We start from the raw sequence: 23,949 nt of genomic DNA on the forward strand, positions 1-23,949 counted from the left end.
CACACACACACAACACACAACACACAACACACTACACACACACACACACACACACACACACACACACACACACAACACACAACACACAACACACACGCACACACAACACACTACACACGCACACATTTTTTAGTATAGATATCTCTCGAACTGTGGATTGTATTTTAATAGGCTTAATGAGTATGTACATGACCTTGTCAGGTAAACGACTCACGTCATATTGTTACGAATTTGGAAGCTTACTGCACACAACAGTCAGGGTCCCTATAGATCAGTTATATCGATAAGTAAATATGGACAGATAGCTCCCTTTCCCCTATGTCTAATGGGAATTAAGTGTGCATGCGCTGCGAAGATATTTTATAGATAGGATTTTGACATCACTTACATCTTGAACAACAACACGCCTTCACTTCACTTCCTCACACCGACGCCATTGTCTACATGCGTTCGACCACGAACGTGGACGGAGATTTCCATCCCCCCCAAACCGAGACTCCGCCCAGGAAGGCAGGGGCGTGCCCCTTGTCCAATCAGGCTAGAGAGGACGGCTTTTCCACGACACGACGGCCAATGAGGGTTGAGATGGCCACAAAGTTCGACTTTCCCCTGACACGCCAGCCAATGAGGGTGGAGGCCACCTCAGAGGGCGATTTTCCCATGACACGCCGGCCAATGAGGGTGGAGGCCACTTCAGATAGCGATTTTCTCACCCCGGACAAGAAGGAAATATAAAGGAACGCCAGGCTGGGAGCGAGGTTGGTCATCTTGGTTGTCACCTGGTTGTCGTCTTAGGGTCATGGTCATTGCCGTGGTGGTCATCATCATCGTGTTGCGGGTTCGAGTCCCGCTGAGCTGGATCATCGTCGCCTCTGTTCTCCTTGGCCTTGGTCGATTGGTGCATAGCCAGGTGGAGAGCGTGGTACCTGGTGCTTGGAGCAGAATCGTGTTGCGGGTTCGAGTCCCGCCGAGCCGGATCATCAAAGACCACATGAGGTGGACAGGTCCAAGCACAGGCTCTGGTCTCTAGCTCACCTGTCCTTGAGCTGGAGGCCTTCAATAAAGACCCCACGGGTCCATTTCTGTATGTGTCTGTGTGTGGGCCAGTCTTGAAGTAGCAACTGGATAAGTGCTTTTTCTTGTACATTGACTGCATTTCTAATAGTTGGATAACTCTGCTTCTTGTGTGTTCCCTCCCCCGTCCCCATTATAAATAAATCCTCCGTTAAATGTTTCACCTCGTTTTTGTGTTTTCTTCATTGGTTTAGCATGGATATTGGTTTTTGGTTTTTGGTTTTTAGCTCGCCTATTCGAAGAACAGAGAGCTATAGCGATACCCCGAGCGTGAGCGTGAGCGTCAGCGTGAAAATGTTAAAGTTTTTGGTGCAACTTATTTTTTCCTTTCTAATGTTTTTATCTACCACACTTTTTTATATGCCCGATATATATATATATATATATATATATATATATATATATATATATATATATATATATATATATATATATATATATATATATATATATATATATATATATATATATATTGGGGCGTATAATGTGATACCTGTCGTCCGTCCGTCCGTCTGTCTGTCTGTCCGTCCGTCCGTTCGTCCGTCCGTCCATCCGTTCCTGTCCGCACTCTCACTCCCAAAGTTTTCAACTTTCACGTTTCATATTTGGTACATAGGTACAGTCTGTGGAGACAGTGTCGTGACACATGATCGTCATATAAAGTGGTTGCCATGGCAACCAGGATGCTGTTTTCCATCCGTTCCTGTCCACACTCTAACTCCCAAAGTTTTCAACTTTCACGTTTCATATTTGGTACATAGGTGCAGACTGTGGAGACGGTGTGTCGCAACATATGTTCGTCATCTAAAGTGGTTGCCATGGCAACCCGGATGCTGTTTTCCATCCATTCCTGTCCGCACTCTAACTCCCAAAGTTTTCAACTTTCACGTTTCATATTTGGTACATAGGAACAGACTGTGGAGACGGTGTGTCACGACATACGTTCGTCATCTAAAGTGGTTGCAATGGCAACCCGGATGCTGTTTTCCATCCATTCCTGTCCGCACTCTAACTCCCAAAGTTTTCAACTTTCACGTTTCATATTTGGTACATAGGTACAGACTGTGGAGACGGTGTGTCGCGACATACGTTCGTCATCTAAAGTGGTTGACATGGTAACCAGGATGCTGTTTTCCATGTAGTAGCACAATTCTGTATATACCTTCTTGTTCGGGCGTATATTGTGCTCACTTCCGCTCTTGTTACTGATTACAATATACAAATACATATATTGCTTTAAAATTATTTGGATCAGACTTCACTGCAATGCTTTATAAACAATATTAATTATTAGACTAGTCTTTTAAAATTGATAAATGTATAAACAGGCGAGCATTGGGTGTCTTTGACACCAACTGTCTGGATAGTTTAGCATGCGCGTTGAGAAATTGCGAGGGTAAATTGGGCATTTGGACCGACGGACCTCGGTAACCATACGCTCGGGTTACGCACGGTTCGAGCACGCTACTGGTTCGTTCCGCTTAAGTTCCGCCGAGGGTGAATTTCCCTGGTGGTTTGGACGACGTGGGTATTTGGGTAAATTGAAATTGGCAATCGACCCTATCCCACGCGGTTGACCTATTGGCGATCTTCGGTCCGATAAGGGACCCGTCAGCTCTGGAGTTATCCGGGGTGACGACCTATAAATTCTGGGTGTTCGGTGGAGCCGACTCTACTGCTCCACCCTGCGGTCGTGTTCTTTGCCGATACCCGGCCCACAACAATATTTGTTGGGAGTGACAAAACGGACATGTCTGGTACATGACTGATGTCATTTTTTGGGGGGGAGGGTGGAGGGGGTGGGTTGGGGATGCAAAAAACTGGCGTGTCGGGTCCATGATTTGTCAGGTACTAAAAACCGGTGGCCATTTTAAAAAAGGGCCTTCTCCTTCCTTTTTTGTTTCTTTTTTAATCCAAACGAACAACCGGTATTTTTTATATTTGGCTTTATATTTTGGTTCAGATCCGGATGCAGATCCGGCCTAACAGTGGGATAGAAAACGTAAAATGTTTAGCCTGATGGAGGTATGCGCTCTACAAAGTGCCGTTCTAGTATTTAGTGTTTCCATTTGACCTGATCGATTGTGTGCATTTATTTATTTCTCAGCTTTATTCCTTGTAATTGGTCTGCCTTTCGTCTTGAGATTCTCCATTTGCAATGTCATGTCCCTCCTTTCAATAAACTGTTATTCCTTTCGAACTTTTGACATGTAGTGGCCCGCTATTGCCATCCTCGTAAGTGATAAACCATTTTGTTTTTTGATAAATACCTGGATTTGCTTAAAGAGATCAGCAGGATTAGCATCGCTGACAAGAGAGGTGGGGGGGGGGAGGAGGGAAGATGGTGAGATGGACCATTCCACTTGTGTTCCTCGTGTCATTTGTTCCATCTTCCGATGTCAGTTAATTCCCAGCGTTGCAGGACACGTTTACATCCACCGACGAGAAAGTATAGTGCAGAGTGCTGGAGACCACAAAAAGGATAGATGGCAAACTTAGAGGATTTTGAGCTTCAGGGTGTGTATGTGTACAGGCCATAACATTTATTCCAATTGAGCTTTTGCCAACAAATCTTTATAATGAGAAAAAGGAAAACACAAATGAATAAAATAAACAATTTTTTTTTTCAACTATCGTTGAAGTTTAGTTCAAGTGCAAAGCAGATGTGGATGGGCTTTGCATTTTGATATGCTTTCTGGTTTACTTGATGAGTTCATAGAAGATCATTAACTCCAGGTGTGCCATATAGTCCAGTGCAATTTACCAATCAGGGTTTTCTTTCATGAAATAATTTCAGTGATGTCCTGCCCCCCCCCCTCATCCTTTTCCCCCTGAGGAAAATGCCCTTTTTTGATACTCCTATCCCTAAAAAAAAAAGGTTCCAAAACTGATCCCCTTAACTACAGACCTATCAACCTTCTCGGTTTCATACGCAAAGTAATGGATTCCATCAATGTAGCAGACCTCAAAACACGATCTCATCTCTGACAACAAGTTTGGCTTTAAACTTTGCCATTCTATTATGGGTATCTTCCATCATGGATGTATGCTCTGCACCATAAGCAGGAGGTCAGAGCTATATCTCGGAATATCTGTCGAGCCTGTGACACTGTCTGGCATCCAGCCTTTTGCTCCAATGAAGGGAAAAGCTTGAAATGTCAGCAGCTTGCGATCCTTCATGGTGGGTAACCAACCAATTTCTTGTTATGTTTGTAGTGCCCCTCCCCCTCCCCCTCTCGCTCTACCATCTCTTTCAATTTTTCTCCATTTTTGTTTCATCCACAGGCTTTCCCTTTCTCCTCTTGCTATGTTTGAGCTTGTATCCAGCTTATTCATCCCCATCCCTTTGATCTTATTCTTCCTCCTGCCTATTCTTCCTCAAAGTGTCCCTCTGTTATGTCCCTTTACCCTGCTGTTGATTGCATTTCTCCTCTTTCCATTGTTGTTCTTCTTATTTTATGTTCTGGTCCATTCGGTGTTCTATGCCTGGTGTTTGCTTAATGGCGAGAGTGGGGGGGCTTGGGATCCTGAGTCCTGAGTTCAAATGCTGCTTGGCTGTTGAATTAACACCAGGTGGGGTTGACTCAGCCTGTCATCCTTCTGAGGTCAGTGTTGGGGAAATTATTCCTCTTCAGACAAATGGCCCTTGCCTCAGCCTGACTTGGTAAAAGTGTTTGTTTTTTTGACTCTTATCTCTACTGTTCTATTATTTAATTGTTAAGGCCTACGACCGACTTCTAATCTTGTCTTTCTTTGCCACTTTGGACATTTGTTTGGTTCTTTTGCAAGTACAAGGTGACTGGTCTGATAAGCTGTACTTTCTGTTCTTTGCTATCAAAAAGGCCCTCTCTCCTCTCAAATTGTATATATGAGGGAGAGGTGCATTTGAGGGGAAGCATCGAGGGTGAGAACCTGAACAAGTGGATAGATTAGAAATAAATTGTACAAAAAGAAAGAACTACCTGTGGACATTTGATTTATCTGGAGTGTGTGATTTTATTAACATGATACAAACAAAACCGAGTCGGCGAGACACTGAACCTTGCAAGGAAAACAAGATTCCTCAACAACTTGAAGAATTCTGCAATGATCACTCGAGGTTGGTGAAAAATTCCACATCATCAGCAAAATGAGTGCCAGCTTGGTGGTATCCTTTGTCAGAGTGGCGACCTGTCCAGGATTGTGCCCAATAGCCAAGGAGACTGCCTCGGCAGCACCAACGCTCTGCACAGAGTATGGTCCCAGTGGATGGATGGATGGATTCTGTATTCTCGCTCTTCCATGAGCCTCAACTTAGCATGCAAAGACAAAAACACAATACAGATGTCCTTAGCAGCCAATCATCACCATCTTGTAAAGAAAATTATATAATTTTGAACAGCCATGGGGTTTTTATTGAACATAATTTTTTTATAATGATTTGATGCTCCATACTTCATGTTATCTCACTTGCTGCCTTCTTGATTTTCAACATATCCATTAAAACAGGAGAAACCTGGTATTGGTTACTAACACGACAAAGACAAATATCAAACGAGAAAGACAACCAAGAAATAATATTCTTAGAGTGCAGTAAGTTTGAAATCTATGACTGAAATAACACTTTGTCTTTGGACATCTGGCGTCATCACCACTGGTACACTGCGCCGTATTTGGCTCCAACTCTCGAGGTCGTCATTCTCTGGTTTCAGCAGAAGTTTCAGCCGCTGAAACACAAATTAATCATATTCTTTTATGGGTAAAGTCAAGATCATACTGTATGTTATGCATGGTTTCCTGAACAACATGTTATTACCATTAGTTAATAAAAGTCTTCACGAAGCATCCCTTCCCTGACCAAACACATTATAAGGTGAGCTTGCTCTACTGCAACGTTTTTATGTCGTATCAATGAGAAGAAATCATAAGTTGTATATAATAGGGCTTCTACTGTTTTTGAGCCATGGCAGATACACAAGTTTCAAAAGAGAGACAATCTTGTTTTGGCTAAAGTTTTGTCCACACACCTCACATGAAAAAAAATAACACTGAAATGGCAAAATGTATTTACCAATTAAAATCAAGCTTTCATTAACCTCCAATCATAGCGTTGTATCGTGTGTGTGTGTGTGTGTGTGTGTGTATGTGTATGTGTGTGTGTGTGTGTGTGTGTATGTGTGTGTGTGTGTGTGTGTGTGTGTGTGTGTGTGTGTGTGTGTGTGTGTGTGTGTGTGTGTGTGTGTGTGTGTGTGTGTGTGTGTGTGTGTGTGTGTGTGTGTGTGTGTGTGTGTGTGCGTTGTTATCTCCATATTCGGGTTTTATAAGCTGGAACAGCCTGTTGTTGGCTTAGTGGTTAGGGTGGCGGCTTGGGATCCTAGGTTCCTGAGTTCAAGCCCCGTTGGGGCTTGAATTAATATAATATAATATACACCAGGAGGTTGACTCAGCCTGTCATCCTTCTGAGGTCGGCAAAATGAGTACCAGTGTACTGGTAAGGGGGACATTGCATCAGCGGCATAGCCACGTCCCAACCAATGATGCAACCAGCAGCCACAGGCTGCACTCGATAGAGAGAGGTAAGCTGGAACAGAGTCCTCCCAATATCCACCTCCATTTCGTTGAAGGATCTCGATTCATGGACCAAGTTTTCCAAGTGTTGGATCTCTTCTGCTGCCTTATGGTGTTATTTGGTGTCTTCATAAACCACTTTCCAGAAATCTAAAAATTTACATTTTTCAGCAGAATTTGACACATTATGCTTTTGTTTCCCTAGTTCGCAGTAAAATCATTTTGGGTTATTTTCAAGTGTGTGTGTGTGTGTGTGTGTGTGTGTGTGTGTGTGTGTGTGTGTGTGTGTGTGTGTGTGTGTGTGTGTGTGTGTGTGTGTGTGTGTGTGTGTGTGTGTGTGTGTGTGTGTGTGTGTCCACTATACTGTTTCTTATATATTTATTTGATTCTTATGAATTTGTGAAAACTACATTTCAAACTATGAAAATGATGCAACTAAACAAAATAAAAGATGAATTGGGGCAGGTGAACTATCAGCCCCCAGCTGAACTCGCCTCCCTTGGGACTAACCCTTCTCAGAGGATTTGTGTTCCTCAACAAGGTAGTGCTGTAATTAACTCAGATATGTTTGCTGTAGGAGGTGGCCATTCTGAGTTTGCCAATGCGGAACACTTATCCGAATGCAAAGTGCATAAATGTGGGATCTGCAATTTGCAAAACTTGTCCTGTATTTGCCACAAACAATATAATTAATTGTACAGTAACAGCTAGATCTTACAAGTTAAAATAAACCAAAAAATTAATTCCATGTAAAATCTCAAACATAGTTTACTTATTGACGTGTGGCAAATGTGTGAAGCAATATGTTTGTGAAATAATGCAGAGATGTAATGTAAGAATGAATGCACACAGAAGGGACATGAAAAACCCAGAAAAAATGACGTTGTCCACTACTCACTCATCACTTTATTTATTGATAAAGTCAAAATGCAAGCTTCAGTGTTCAAGTTATAGAAAACACAAGTGGTCATGGCTCATCATGACCACTTATCTTTTCTAAGTAGTAGGACATTGGGGCTTCTGGAGAACCTCAAAAATTTACATGTAAGTGAAAGGGGGGAAAGGGAAAAAGTTACTGAATCCCAATATCCTCTTTTTACTTCCTTTTCTTCCCAAAATCCTCCTCCCTCTTTTCAGGGGTTCTGAGGCACTTACAAAAATTTCCATGACTGACACCAAAACTCATCATAGTTCCAACAAATATTTGTTCATGGTTACTCATCACCATTAAGTATACCAGTAAAAAAGGTAGTGGTAGTCCATGAAAACCCCTCAACCTTTATTATATTTTATGGATATATATATATATATATATATATATATATATATATATATATATATCTTCTTCTTCTTTCGGCTGCTCCCGTTAGGGGTCACCACAGCGGATCATCCGTATGATCCGCATAGTAATTTGGCACATGTTTTACGCTGGATGCCCTTCCTGACGCAACCCTGGTCGCCTCTTACGACACAGGGATATGGTACACCGATTTTAACCGGGGTATACACCGGCCCAGTATACTGGTACTCATTTCGCCAACCTCGGAAGGATGACAGGCTGAGTCAACCCCCTGGTGTATTAATTCAGTGGCCCAACGGGGCTTGAACTCAGGACCTCTTGGATCCCAAGCCGCTACCCTAACCACTACGCCAACACCAGGATATATATATATATATATATATATATATATATATATATATATATATATATATATATATATATATATATATATATATATACATATACATATATACATATATATATATATATATATACATATACATATATACATATACATATACATATATATATACATATACATATACATATACATATATATATATAAACATATATATATATATATATATATATATATATATATATACATATATATATATATACATATATATATATATATATATATATATATATATATATATATATATATATATACACACATATGTATTATGTCCCCCATTTTAATCATCCCCCTTTAACTTTTTATCACTTTTTGCAATTTTATTATCAACATATTTCAAGGCAATAAGTATTTGCTCTCAATCCTACAAACTCACTCATTATCTTTCCACCCAACTCATCTTTAAAATTTCCAATAACCTTTTTATTCTTTGTAGAGAATAGTTTGTTATCTGAGCTATAATTGCTTATATCATAAATACCTAAATTTTGAGACATACCCATATAAATATCTTCCGTATTGACTTTCACAATAAAACTCTGTATCCATAAAAAGTAGATTAACCCCTTCCACATATTTTTTCTTTGGGTTGTTGTAGAAGTCATCATACATCAACATTGACAAGTCAAGAATTGATGTTCCTATATAGATAGGTTTATTAATTTCAATACTTTCTTTGTTCAAATGAATAGCACAAAAGATCTCTGAAAACACCTCCGTTCTTTGAAAAAATGGTTTATTAATTAATTTGGATGCTTGTTTCCAAGATTGAGCAAGTTTTATGTTTTGTCTATTCCTCACATTTTCCATAGTCTTTCCAAATGCAGCATTATTCGTTAATTTATAAAATTTCTTCTCAAAATCATTTGCAGCAAGTCTTCTCTTCTCTGTGCTAAAATCAAGAAACTTTTAAAACCAATGACTGTTTAAATTTCAAAATCCTCTGAATTATCTTTACTCTTAACCCAGCAGATAAATATTGTCTTAAATTTCTCTGATGTAAAACATTATTTCCTTTATCATACAATGTGGTAAGCAGTTTCTCTGTTGGTTTGCCTTTTGAAAGAAATGATTGTTGATAACCGCTAAGCCTTTACATTCCTTCTTAGGACTTTCTTTATCAGGCGCATATGGAAGGTCTTTATGTTTCTTATAAAGTTCTTTAGGACATTTTAAATCAACCTCAAAATAATATCCTACTTTAGCTTCATCTAATTATTTTGAGAGGAGATAACAATGTTCTGTAAAACTTTTCATATTTTTCTACTTAACCCTTCTATGATTTCCATAAGGTAAAGATTGAGACATAGCCCCATCGATACAAATTGTTAGCATCAATACATCAAGTAAGATCTATCTTTTTTAACATCATGGTTGGGAAGATATTTGTTGTTAGCTTTAGCATTTCTCTTTGAACAGACTTGTGATATTCCATCTCTTTTGGCTTTCTCTATCATCAAAAGCATATCTATATCAAGGATTAATTCCAATCGTTGTTTTGTCATTTTTAATATATCACTCCAAGCCAATCCTGGGACTGTGTAACAGTGAGCGGGGTCTAATCCATAAGAATTTTTATTATGACATACTGTTCTAAAAGTCTCAATTGCATCAGCCAATAAAAGAACATCAGTTTTAAGATACTAATCGTGATATTCCCCAAGTTCTTTATATTAAACTTCTTCCAAACATTTTGAGCTTGTGCATAATCTTCATCAGTTATTTGATTTTTATTTAATTCATTATGGAAACTTTCCTTTGAGAGAAGTTGTGTTTCTTTAAACCTTCCAAACGAATTCATGTAATCATAAGGATATATTCCCTTTTGTGATAGGAGATCAATCTCTTCTTGATTTGAGAAATGTGATTGGAGAATTGGAAATTTTTAATATTTGATACCAAGACAGATAATGGACTAGACATAAACTTGAATGTTTCAAGAAATCTAATATGAGTTATGGGAGATGTAGGGATTATTTTTGTGAATGAGATGTAATTCTGGTTAGTGTTAGGAATGGCTGAAATGTCTCCACTGGTTTTACTCTATTCATTTAAAAAAAGGTGTGTGTCATAGTGAGCGTTGTTGTGAAGAGATACTGGAATTAAGGACGGAAGTTTAAAATCGAGATTACAACTCTGATGAGCCGGACCTCTATATTTACCAGTAAGATGACAATGGTCTCTTACCTTTAGACCTTCACTAATTTTCTCCTCACAAATATGACAGACAGCCTGTGGTTGCCTAAATTTCCTTTTCTTTTCTTTCGTTGGATTAATCTGTTTATGAGTTTCTCCCATTACCTTTGATAATTGAATACAGTCTTTTTCCAGTCATTTCACAAACTCCTCTAAGGCATCTTCTCCTCTATAAAGTTCTAACTTGCTGTATTCATCACCAACAGATGATTTGATGTAATAACAGAAACCACAAGGAGTATGTTTTTGATATATATTTGTGAATGATTGATTTGGATTTGGAGAAACAGTGTCCATCTTTTCAAGGATACTTTCAAAATCAGCATGTTTCACAAACGGATGTTTTATAGATTTGTTAAAATCTTTGTATGATATGTTTGAACCCGCTTTTGGTAAATTGATTCCGGCTGATTTATGATGACAACAATATTTCAAATGTTGATCCAATCGTTCTTTTGTATGAAAGGAGTTGAAACATCTCTTACAAGGATATGTTTTACATTTTCTATTGTATAGTTGTGATTTGGTTGATCTTGATAAATTTTTGATGTAAGCATAACGTAATTTTTTCTTTGAAGTAAAGTAGAGAAGGTCAATGAGTGTTTCATCATTATTATAGTTGTTCGGAATTTTTACTATCTGAGCTTTGTTTGTATCCGTTAATCCATATACATTGATAGATAGATTATTCATTTTCTCAAATTTAGGAATATCTCTCAATGACATTGGAAACTTTAAACCTTTCACATTTAATATATTCTCATATTTCTTATAACGAGTTACTCTTTCAGCATTCCTTTTTGGAGGATGTTGGTGAGCAAGAACAGACCATAGAAAGCATTTATTATCATTGTTTTGAATATTAACAACTGGCTTTTAAAGTTTCATCTCTTTTGGTAAATCAATGTATGAGGAAGTGTTGAGAGGAGAGAGGATCCAAAAAGATTATTTTTTCAATAACGAATCCACGACCTTTCATGTTGTCATTAACATTTTGTTCATATCTCAGAAGTTCATCATATACATCACAATCTAAGAAATCTTGGAATGATGTGATAAAGTGAGAGTTTGTTCTCATGTAGGGAATTTCTTCACAACAATCTCTTGTCAAATTAATTTTTACTCCAATATAAAACTTAAAAGTATTGATTTCTCTCAATGTATTTTTAATTAGAATTTCAATTATTGGTTTAACCGTAATAATTGTCTCAATGATTGATGTTGGTGCTGGTTCTTTAAAGCCAAATAATCTTATCTTTATATGTCCTTTAAGTGCTTCATCAATATTTTCAATAGAGTATTCAAGTATCACCTCTTCCGTGTTTTTGTGTTTTTGTGTTTGAGGTGTCTATTATAATTTCCTTGAAGAATATCAACATTACATGTATCACAATGGATATATTTTAAAGATATTCCTTCAACTGATCTTTTGTGTTTTTGTGTTTGAAGGTGTTTATGATAATTTTTTAAAAGAATATTAATATTACAAACATCGCAATATGTTGTATTCACCATATTTTTATAGTAAAACTTTACTTAAAATAAAAATCAATTCTTAGCACAGGTCCAAGTGAGTTAGTCTTTTTGAATGAGACGGTTTAAGTATTAGAACCTTATTTTTCAATTTTTTTCATCATTTATGTCTTTTGCAATTCCTATGAATAAAATGAAATTTTCTTCATGAAAATCTTGTGGTAATATATAGGTGAACCTAACAACTTTTTTCCTTAATATATAAAATGTATCAACACATAAAGACAAGTTTCAATCAATCTCTTCATTTGTAAAAGATAATGAGAAATATAACGAGGATGTAAAATTGAATAAAGATAAATATAACAACCATTGGATAAAAACAATTATGACTGATAATATGAGTTCTTCAATTTCTTTCAGTGGAAGGGCTTTTAGTACATTTGGAAGAACATCAATTAAAGTAACTAGAACAAAAGTTTCTCCTCTCATCGAGCAATATATTCAAAACTAGAAAAAGCAATGAAACAAGAAAAAGTATCAAAAAAGAAAACCCTGATGAATGAGGTTTTAGAAAGATAAGATAAGACCATCATCAATAAAGGGGCTGTCACACCTTGACGATTTAGCCAGCGTATGGCAAGGTATCAAAATGTATGTAAAACACTGGCGTACGCTGAACGATTGGTGTTCTTTTTTTAAGTTTTGGGCACATAATAACATGTTGTACGTATGCATAACGTATTAGTAACGTACACAGAATGTTTCAATCACATATAGATAAATTATACCAATGAATGCTGAGCATGTTGTCGCGTTCACAACCTATGCCCAACGATAGTCTAACTTATGCATAGCGCGGCAGCGTATCGCCGAGGATCACGTGGCGTAGGCTATTCATAGGCTGCGGCTTGACAATTCAAATCATAACCGCACTAGACATCGAAGTGTGAAGCCACTGTCACACCTTGACGTTTTAGCCAGCGTATGACGACGTATGAAAAATTTGCCAAACCAAGCTGGCACACGTCGAATACATTATGGGTAAGTTTTGTATACGTTAAGAGCACACTGGCATACGTCGTAGTACGCTGGCAGACAGCGTAGTACGCTGGCATATGTCGTCATATGCCGAGTACGTCGAGAAATTTTCAGCATGTTGAAAATTTATCGACGTACTCGGCATATGACGCACGTTCCGCATACGCTGGCATAAGTTGTAGGCGCGTTACGCGATCGTTGACTCATGTCGACACACGTTACTTGTACGTTACTCATAAGTCGAAACACGTCGACGTAATGGTTAGCGTCAGTGTTCCAGACTCCCTCGTTTTTTTTTTTGCTTCAGTATGACAGTGATGTTGACATTTCAATTTCTAGTGCGGTTATAATTTAAATTGTTGAGCGGCAGCCTATTAATTATATTATATCATAACCGCACTAGAAATCGAAGTGTCAACATCACCGTCACTCCGAAGAAAAAAAAATAACAATAAAAAACCAGGGAATCTGGAACACTGACGCTAACCATTACATTGACGGATTTTGACTAATGAGTAACTTATAAGTAACGTGTGTCGACGTGTGTCAACGATTGTGTAATGTGCCTACAACACGTTACTCATAGGTTAGAAATAAGTTTCGGGTACGCTAAACATTACCTCGACGTGTTTCGACTTACGAGTAACTTACAAGTAACATGTGTCGACGTGTGTCAATGATCGCGTAACGTGCCTACAACTTATGGCCAAGCGTATGGGAACGTGTGAGTCATACGCTGGCGTACGTCGAAAAATTTCAAGCATGGAAAATTTGTCTAACACCTCGGCGTACTACGACGTATGCCAGCGTACAACGACGTATGCCATCGTACTACGAAAAAAAGCCAGCGTACTATGACGCATGCCAGCATGCTCTTAATGTATACAAACTTACCCATAACATATTCGACGTGTGCCAGCGTTAGCCAAATTTTGCATATGTCAGGCATACACTAGCTAAATCATCAAGGTGTGACAGGGCCTTTAGCAACGAGAAATTTGTATTTTTTTCAACAACCCTAAAGATGTAAATCTTGATGAAATAAAGGATGTCAATATATCAGGTGAAATGACATGTCGTTCAGTAGTTGTTAAGAACCATTTTAAAATTACCTTTGATATTAAAAAAATGTAGTAGTTGAATCTGTTCATCAAAAAAAGTCTCTGGATTGAGATGGTAATGTTTTTTTCTACGAATTAAATACGAGTCATTTAAAGTGAAAATTTTGAAGACTATGATAGTTTCTCTGTTGGAACAGAAAACAGTTATGATACCGAGAGTTTGTGTTCAAAGGATAGTTGTAAAAGTAGTTTCATAGATGATCATGAAAGTACTGATGAAAGTACTGAAGATCATACCAAAGATGAATTATATTTAAGTAAACTTTTATGATATAAATATGAATCGTATACTAGATCTTGAGCCTTTTGAATTCACTGATTCTCCAGATGATGAATTTGAGAATTGTCCTGCATGTGATGCAGTGGGATTAACCACAGAGTCAAAAGCCCATAGACAATGTATATTCTGTGATTATCTTCCAATTGATGCAAATAAAAAATATAAAAAGGAGCATAACTGTTTCAAAATTACACCAAAAATGAACTACTTTACAAGATTAATAAGAGAAATGAATGTTAAGTACGAGGGTGATAATACACCTTTTCTTACAAGAGAAGAGACTAAACAAATGACGGTAATGTTTCATGGATTGATGATGTATATTATTAACGATTGCCATTTTCAGGGAAATATCAACACAAGATATTGTATAAATAAAATAGTGGATTATCTTGAAATTAATGGTGCATCAATGGAATGGTATTTATGTTCCATGTGAGAATCCCTCTTGTGTTGTATAAGCCGTGGGAGTCAAAATGGATTAAAAGCTTGGGCTTTCTCACTGTGAGATAACTTTGTATGCTATTTTGGCTTTGAACACTTTATGTTGCATACATAATAAATGGATGGTCTTCGAAGAGCATCATTTGAATACCTGTTATGGAATAATAATAATAATAATAATAATAATAATAATAATGCATACATTTTCGTCTTGGGGTAACATGGTAAGTCGAGAGGCCACTTTGGCTTGGTGCTTATAACACAAAGGCCATGGGCTCTTTCCCCGCATGGGCCAACACTTAACTGGAATCTGTGTTTTGTAGGTAAGAAGGACATAAATGTGTGTGCCATCCCTCGGATAGGCATTGAAGCAAATGTCCCATGTACGAATATTGAAGCTTTATTTCTGAAAATAAAAAGGAGTTAGTGCACTCAGACACTAGAGAGCCTTGGTTTGTAAATAGAAATGCTGATAAATTGTGAAAGAATTGCTCCTTCTCTTGACAATGTTCTTGCTTCACAGGCAGCTGTTAGTACTGCTAAAATATATTTATGAGTACTGAAACCCCCATTCAGTTCATATGAAGATCCAAAGGGGGGTGGGGGAGAGTAATGCCCCCAGCCCCAAACGGTGTTCATTTACCTTCAGTAGTTTGCCTTCCACAAGGAGTTCTACAAATGCGAGGCTTCATTCTGTGACCGATTGCCGTCGCCATAAAAACCTTGTGTCTCTCAAGTGTGTGTGTGTGTGTGTGTGTTTGTTTTATTCAATCCAGCTATAAACTGGCCTCTCCGGCATTCAGGTGATTGGCCTCGCTGGTTGCTTTACCATGGCACAGTTGCAAGGTTGGGTTGTCACTGTGTTGGAATGTGTGGAATGCTTGGTGACGTGAGAGAAATGTTCCCAAAATTTTGATTTGATTCATAACCATTGTACTTAAAATGTGATCAAAATGTAGAAATGTGATTTGGAATGATTTTAAAGTGATTTGTAAAGTAATTGTGTATGATTTTGGTACCTTGTGATGAACGAGGATTTATAACCTTCCACCGACACTCCGGTAGAGAGTGACCAGTTAATTGATAACTTGTTATAAGATATCCTTTTGCCCTCTCAAATTGTAGTTAACAAGTGATGACCACACAGATGATTCTTGGCAAAATGTGAAGTTTAAAGTCACAACCATCTCCAAAACTCCCTATTGGTGTTTAGCAGGTAGGGCGATTCATTAATGTATGCATGATTTCTTGGATGGACGTTAAACTAGGCGTGCTGTCTTCATTAGTCTGTGAATGTTAAAGTTAATGGATGACATTAGTTGATGGATGTTAAAGACAAATTCCTGCCGGCAAACCACCCAGTGTTTTTTTTTGATTTTTTGAATTTTTCCACTTTGAAAAACCACTTTGATTTTTCACACAGATTCTCAATAACAAGTATGGGCTTTATCAGAGGAGGATATTGATTCATTATCAGAAGTATGGGCTTCAGGAGGAGATACTGCTTTATTCCTGACATGGCAACGGGAACAAAAACAGACCCTGGTTATAGTCAAAGAAAGGCAATGTATAATGATGATACAAAAGCAGGAAATAGTTTTACCATGGCAGTTCCTCTTAAAGGTATAATTGGATTTTGTGATTATGATAAAGTTCTGTATGGCCTTAAAATTAGATTTCAACAACAAAGGAATGCTAATGAAAATAGATTGCTTTTTGGTGTTGGTAATGCTTTTGGTGCTCAGAATAAATTTGTTATTGATGAAATTAGTTGGTATATTAGTGAATATACTGCTAATCTTAAAACAGAAAAGATGTTGAATGGAACACTTAACTCAAAGAAACCACTAAATGTATCATATCTTAAAAGAAGATGTCAACACGTTAAACTGAACCAAACCACTTAAACGTGGAATTTGATTGTTTTAGAAGGAAAGCCACGAAACCTATGGCTCATTTATAAGAATTAGATGGAGATACTGCTACTGATAAGAATAATGTGTTGAGTAATAATGCCAGGTGAAACAACTTTGTGTTTCTCTGGATGGAACATTTTATCCATGAGATAGATTGGAAATTGATTGGGAAACAAATGATTATGCTGAAGCATACAAGTCTTACCAGAAGGTGCGTGAAAGCAATGGTAATAATGAACCCAATTTGGATATGGTTGCATTTAAAAGCTTGTATACAATCTCCGCGATTGACCTGAGCACTCAAAAGGAAACTATAAAGTCGAATAGAGTGGATACTTCCCTATGCATTGAAAGAGGAGAGGGTGAAGAAATTGATGCATATTTTTGCTTTTGGAAGAAACAGAATTACAGATTTAGACAGATAACGGTGTTATGATTAATCTCACATAAGTTTTTGATAAATATATGAGTAGAAAAAGTGCCAACTGGGGTATATGTTAATCAAGTCAATCTAAATAAGCTATCATCTTGTATTCAAAATCAAAAGCCTTGTATGATTAACTTAAATGCAATTCAGAGAAAAGGAGCAGTAAGAATTGATGTTTTGCGCACAAGAGAACAGGTGAAGATATTGAACGATACTGGCTCACTTAAAATTAAAATGTCAAGACCAATGTTGAAGAAATATTCAATAAGAGAGATGAGTGGAGGATTTCTCCCATTTCTAATTCCTTTATTTGCTTGTTTAAGTGTGGCTAGAGCATTGATGGGTGGCATTTCAGCAGCGGTGAAAACTGTCAATGAAAGCAAGGCTCAAATACAGGCTCAAACAGAGTTGGAGAAACATATAGGTGGAAGTGGTGTAATTGTAGATTTTGCTGAAAAACTTGAAAGCCTACCTGATAAAGCGAGATTGTCAGTTGGAGATATGCTTTCTTCTATCACACAAGCAGGTGTAAAATTAACAAAAAGGGGTAATTGATTGTATATTTCTCATAAATAAATGAGCATTGATGAGTGGTTTAAAAAATTGGAAAGAATACAACATCAAATATAGAACTTGCCAAATATTGTAAGAAATTAAGAAAAGAAAAAAGAAAAAAGAAAATTGTAAGAAAGAAATTGTAAGAAATTGTATTGCAAGAAAAAAAATTGATAATGTGGTTATTTGTATGAGAGATGAAGTAACAAACTTGTCTAAATATACAAAGCATATGCTTATGAATTTAGAAAATAATAATAGAAAAGGTTGTCATTGGTTTATATTTATAATAATCAGGTAAATGTTATTTGTTATTTTGATATGGCTGTCCACAACCTGTTGAAGTCATGAAATTCTTTGAGAATGGTGTTTATCAAACATTTCAAGTCCAAGAATTGAATTCCAAGTGTTGTGGTCAATTATGTCTATATGTGTTATTTCAACTCAACAAAAATATAAAAAATTATGATGTTATTTGTAATCAAATATAAGTGACATGTTGGAAAAGATGGCTCTACGTTTGGTGTATCCCAAGAACTGTATGTTGATTTATCAAACTATTATACAAAGGCACAGGCTGAATGACAGAAATATAGTATAACAAAAAATATTAATGTGAAAAATGCTTGGAAATTAATAAATTATCCAAGCCCGACTGAGGCGAATGACTTGGTGAGATCAAGTGATTTATCACAATATATATCACTAAATAAAATGGCTGTATATTCCAAAGATACAGAAATGTTGATTTTTTTATCTCCAGGCCATACAGAATTCACAGTTCCAATTGAAATAAAATTTTATAAAGAAGGGTGTACCATTTGTATGACAATAGAACATTGGGGATATGATATGAATGATTTAGGGTATAATTAGTCATTTAAAATTAACCGAGAAGACCTGAAAGAATTAAATCAGTCTCATAAGGAAGAATATTATCCACTTGGTGCTAATAATGAGATTTGTGGAAGCATGATTAGCAAACAACAAATAAAAGAATTTAGTAAGGATAAAATCAATCATGGTTTTGCTGTAGTTTATATCATGAAAATACAAAGAACAGGAATTTATATCATAAGTAAAGGAATACAAACTGATTTAACAATGGGAAGATGGGGATATTTTATATTATTACCTGTCACATTAATCTGTCATATCTTTCTGATATATAAATAATAGCAAGAAGGTTTCAAGAGAATTATCATTTCTGTGTCCAAGCATACCTACAAGAAAAGGGTATTCGATATTTTAATAAATATGTTCCACATGAGAATGGGGTGTTTTCAATAAAAGATTGGCTTGAGACTGGTGTTGCTAAACCAACAACTTTGGATTTAACTAAAATCTTAAATAATGAGGTTTTGAAGTTGAGAAAATACAAGGCTCTTTTAAAAATTCAGAAGAAATTTTGTTGGTTTCCTGTTGTAAAAATTTTTATTTTGGATTCAGGAATATCAAGAAATCCAGATTAATAAATGTATGATATTGTATGGAGTGAAAGTGGTTCAAGGTTCGTAAGGGATGAGGAAGGAGTGAAATAAAATGAGGCAAGAGAGAAGGAGGAGAGAGAGAGAGAGAAGGAGGAGAGGGTGAAGAGAGAGAAGGAGGCAAGGGAGAAAAGAGAGAGGGAGCCAAGGGAGAAAATGGAGAGTGAGAGGAAAGAGTGAGGAAAAAGAGAATGAATAAATACAAAAATATGGAAACCAGTGGGATTAAAAAGGATTGGAGGTATTACAGAAAATATATCCATCTCAACACACTGAGGAGGAAAAAGAATTAACAAGTCTATCAAAAATATATGGCTCAAGAGTATTAACATCGATTTCAGGAAGAAGATTTAAACGAGAAAGTGGAGATAAAGACAAGAAAGAAGGAAAAGATTATTGACGATGTTGGTGTAATTGACTTTGGTTGAAGTTTTACATTTTTTTCTTCAATAAATGGAAGAGAGAGTGAACGCATTTCTAAGGATTCTTTACATTTTAAAAATTAGGATTCAAATCAAAGTTCTGGGATATATGTTGGAAACTAAGAACGTTTTTGCACTCTGTCGGAATTTTTCACATAAATAAATGAGTTATTGTTTATTGAGACATCACTTCTGGACTTCCGATTCGGGGATCGGCACATGTGGAAGGCTGGGCACATGTGGAACTCTCCTTCTAGTCCTTCTGAAGCATTTTGTGCATTTTGTTGTTGTAATTTGTGTCAGGGGCTGTGGAACTGTACTTATTTTTTTAATGTTCAGAACAGTTTTAGCAGGTATTTGAGTTAGTTTATTGAAAGAAGCAGGGGGAGGCCTTGTGTTAAGTTTAGCATTGTCAGTTGGGGCCTTGGGAGTATGGGGATAAAAGGGGTTATAAATAGAGATGGAAGGAGAAAGGAAGAGGAGTTCGTAAAATGTGATAGTTGCTCAATGTGAGCCACATCAACAATAGGGGAAGCAGAGGGTTCTTCTTGTTGTAGGAAGAGTGAGGATATAGCCAACATGAGGATGGTTATTACTAGGTTAAAGGAACACATCGATAATTTGCAGCAAATAGGAGAATGTGAGAAATTTGTCGATCATAGTTGGTTACGGTTGTGGAGTGAGGTTGCTGAGGATATTGGAAGTGGTGACAGTGCAGAGGGGGCAGACAGTGGGGACGGTGCAACGGGGGCAGGTAGTGGTGATGGTGCAACAGGGCAGGCAGTGGGGATGGTGCAATGGGGGCAGGCAGTGGTGATGGTGCAACTGGGGCAGGCAGTAGTGACGGTGCAACGGGGGCAGGCAGTGGTGACGGTGCAATGGTGGCAGGCAGTGGTGACGGTGCAATGGGGGCAGGCAGTGGTGAGGGTGCAATGGGGGCAGGCAGTGGCGACGGTGCAACAGGGGGAGGCAGTAGTGATGGTGCAACGGGGGCAGGCAGTAGTGATGGTGCAACGGGGGCAGGCAGTAGTGATGGTGCTACAGGGGCAGGCAGTAGTGACGGTGCAATGGGGGCAGGCAGTGGCGATGGTGCAACGGGGGTAGGCAGTGGTGGAGATGCAGTGGGTGCAGGCAGTGGTGCATGTACACTGGGTGCATGCAGTGGAGTAGTTGCAGCAAGAGTAATTGGTAGAAATGAGGTATGGGAGACAGTTTTTGTGGGTGATGAGACAATTAAATATGTAGATTCTTCATTCTGCAGGAAGGATCGTAGACATAGAATTCTGTGCAGTTTTGAAGGAGCATGAGTTTGGGATATTGAAGGAAGGTTAAACGATATTGTGTCATGTCATGGCAGGAAGAAGTTTGTTGTGGTACACCAATGAGTGAATGATGTAGGGAAAGGTTACTCCAGAGGTTTTGAAAAATAGATGCAGAATATTGGGTTAAGCAGCTGAAAGTAAAGGGTTGTGAGGTAATGTTTTCTGGGATACTCCACAGATTAAGAAACAATGTAGAAATTATGAGCAGAGCAATAGCCGTCAACCAATGGCTGAAATAATAGTGTCGGGAGGAAGGTTTTACATTTAGGAAGCAGTGGGAATCATTTTGGGGACAAAAGGAGTGTTTCTGGAATGAATGTTAAATAGAAAGGGGGCAGCAAGGTTTGCAGTGGAAATTGTGGAAGGAATTGAGACTTTTTTAGATCAGTGGAGGGTGTAGAAGGTATTAAGAATAGAAAGGAACGGATGATGTAATTGTGATGAGTAAGGCAAGGCAGGAAAATAAAATTTCAGGAAGGGAAAAGTTAAACATATTCCAAACCAATGCCAGAAGTTTAAATAATAAGATGGAAGAGATTGAAGCCAAAGTGCATTGCGAGGAGTACGTCGAGTTGCAGTGAGTGAGACATGGTTTAAGGAGGAGAGTAACTGGAGGACAGGATTAGAAGGCTACAAGGTGTATCGGTGTGATAGGAAGAAGAGAATAGGAGGAGGAGTAACAATCTGGATAAAGGACAGCATTGCATCAGGAGAAAGCGGTGACATTAAGGAAAGAATAAATGTTGAGGTTTCTGTATGGGTAGAGATTAGAGATTGTAAAAACAGTAAGATACTGTTAGGATGCTTTGATAAGGCTTGGGGTGTGAAGGAAGAGGAGGAAGGAGGAGTACACTAACAATTCAAAAGGGCATATGGTCAGGGAAGAGTATTGATTATGGGGGAGTTTAACTTGCCAGGGATAGATTGGGTCCAGAAAAAGGGAAAGGGCAGATCAGATGAGGATTTCCTAGTTTTAAACCAGGATTGCTTTTTAACCTAGTTTGTGGATAAGCCCACTAGTGTGAGTGCAGTGTCAGACCTCCTTTCCAGTAACGATCCCAATAAGGTGGAGGAGGTAGAGGTCGGGGAGCAGTGACCATAACTTTGTGTGTGCAAAGATTCTGTTAATGATTAGCGTTCAGGGTAGTAGGGTAAGGCTATTAGATTTCAGGAAGGCAAACCTTAAGGTTATGAGGAGATAATTTGGTGATGTAGATTGGCAGACTTGAACAACAGGACAATTTTTACAACTTTTACACAAGAACAGACAGGAGAATTGCCAATAGCCGAGATGATCTATCAAGGAGGTGAGAAAGGGCTTTTACGGAAGATCCAGATGGGAGTGGAGGAAGTGAAGGAACAGCTAGGTAATCTAAGAGAAGATAAGGCTCCAGGTCCAGATAATACACACCCGAGAGTATTGATGGAAGTGGCTGAGCAGGTAAGCAAGATGTTAACGGATATTTTCAATAGTCAACTGGAGTTAGGACAGGTACCAGAGGAGTGGAGAGCAGCAAATGTAATACTATTATTTAAGAAAGGATCCAGAGAAGAATTGGGAAACTATGGACCTGTTAGTTTGACCTCAGTTGTGGGGAAGGTGTTGGAGACATTAATCAAGGACCAGATGAGGAACCATTGAAATAAATACAAACTAATTAAAGGGAGTCAGCATGGATTTTCCAAAGGTAGTTCCTGTTGAGCAAATCTTTTAGAGTTCTATGAAGCAGTGTCTGATTTGGTGGATGAGGGAAATGCAGTCGACATAGTACATGTAAGATGGAAGGCGACATAGTATATGTCGACTTTAAGAAGGCATTTGATAAGGTACCACATCGGAGGTTGTTAGCCAAAGTGAGGGCTTGTGGAGTGGCTGGTCATGGAGATCCATAACACTATTTACACTTACAATTCACTGGATCCTCCTTACTATAATTCACAGACCGGTGTTTGTATGTGTGTGCTTGTTTGTTTGTCATGCTACTCCTCCAACAGTTTTGGGCAGATTGCATGATCCATACTTGCTACATAGGACTAGCATGACCCCAATTAATGTAAAAGGGTGTTTTTTTTGTTTTCCCATGGTCTTGGCATGGGGGTGAATGCAAATGAACTATGTAAATGTGTGTCGTGTCGCGCTGAGTGGAGTATGCCTCCAGGTTTGGCAGGGTATTACAAGTCCCGATGTTTTCCAGTGCAGTGAGGTATATTTGAATTATAAGCCATATGTATGTTATTGCCTCATGCACGTTATCTGGGTTAATTTTTTTTGCCAACAGACCTGTCAGTTGCAAATGCACTGCCCAAATAAAGGTATGCGTCTGAAGAACATGTTACTTGCTTGGATCAAGAACGCCCATCAGGCTGGTACTCTACTGGTATAAAGTAATGACACCATTTATCTCTAAAGAGTTTAATGTGCAAGAAGTATTGATGATGAAGTTTCTTACCATGTAGAAGAGACCATCAGCAAGCAGTAACCTCAGCAGAGCATAGATGGGGACACAGAGAATCGATGTCAAAGCCAAACACCAACCTATACCCTCTGCCCATTGTGGATATTGGTAGCCATTATACGAGAGTGGTTTGAGGAACACCAGAAAGTATATAAGAGTTCCCTAGGGGAGAAAAATTAAAGTCAGTCAGTCATTATATCGAGATGCGCAGATGTTTTTCTTTCCAGTTGGGATAAAATTCTTAGCTATAGTGTACATTAAGCACGATCTATGCTCACATGTAAAATGACTGCTTGAGATGTTTTGTAATCTTTATCACTGCAAACAGCACGGGATTCACATTTGATGTTAATATTTCCAAGGTTCCGACTTGGTGTGTTCCTGTGTCTGTGTGTGAACAAAATGTCCAGTCAAGTTAAAGATCTAAACAAAGAAGCAATATAATGTCAAGTAAATATCTCTGGCGTTTTTCTAACGATGTGTCAATA

General features: G+C 38.0%; 1 protein-coding gene across 7 annotated transcripts in view; it reads right to left on the reverse strand.

Annotated features, from left to right (window-relative positions):
* Positions 1-5,035: 5,035 nt before the first annotated feature.
* LOC147008728 (sodium- and chloride-dependent taurine transporter-like) overlaps positions 5,036-23,949 on the reverse strand; it is a 173,642-nt gene continuing 154,728 nt past the window's right edge. For 3 of the 7 annotated variants that reach the window (XM_085864250.1, XM_085864247.1, XM_085864249.1), the window contains exons 12-13: positions 23,456-23,623; positions 5,036-5,780 (exon numbers count right to left, since the gene is read on the reverse strand). In XM_085864250.1, coding sequence (XP_085720376.1) covers positions 5,637-5,780; positions 23,456-23,623 — 312 coding nt within the window. In that variant the 3' untranslated portion in view covers positions 5,036-5,636. Of the gene's footprint in view, positions 5,781-23,455; positions 23,624-23,739; positions 23,849-23,949 lie in introns of those variants that run through there. The other 4 variants (XM_085864248.1, XM_085864251.1, XM_085864246.1 and 1 more) reach the window with 2 other exon arrangements.

This window comes from Eptatretus burgeri, chromosome 18, assembly GCF_056783735.1.
Source record: "Eptatretus burgeri isolate ZD-2024b chromosome 18, Ebu_testis_v1, whole genome shotgun sequence".
In the NCBI taxonomy this organism is placed as follows: domain Eukaryota; kingdom Metazoa; phylum Chordata; class Myxini; order Myxiniformes; family Myxinidae; genus Eptatretus; species Eptatretus burgeri.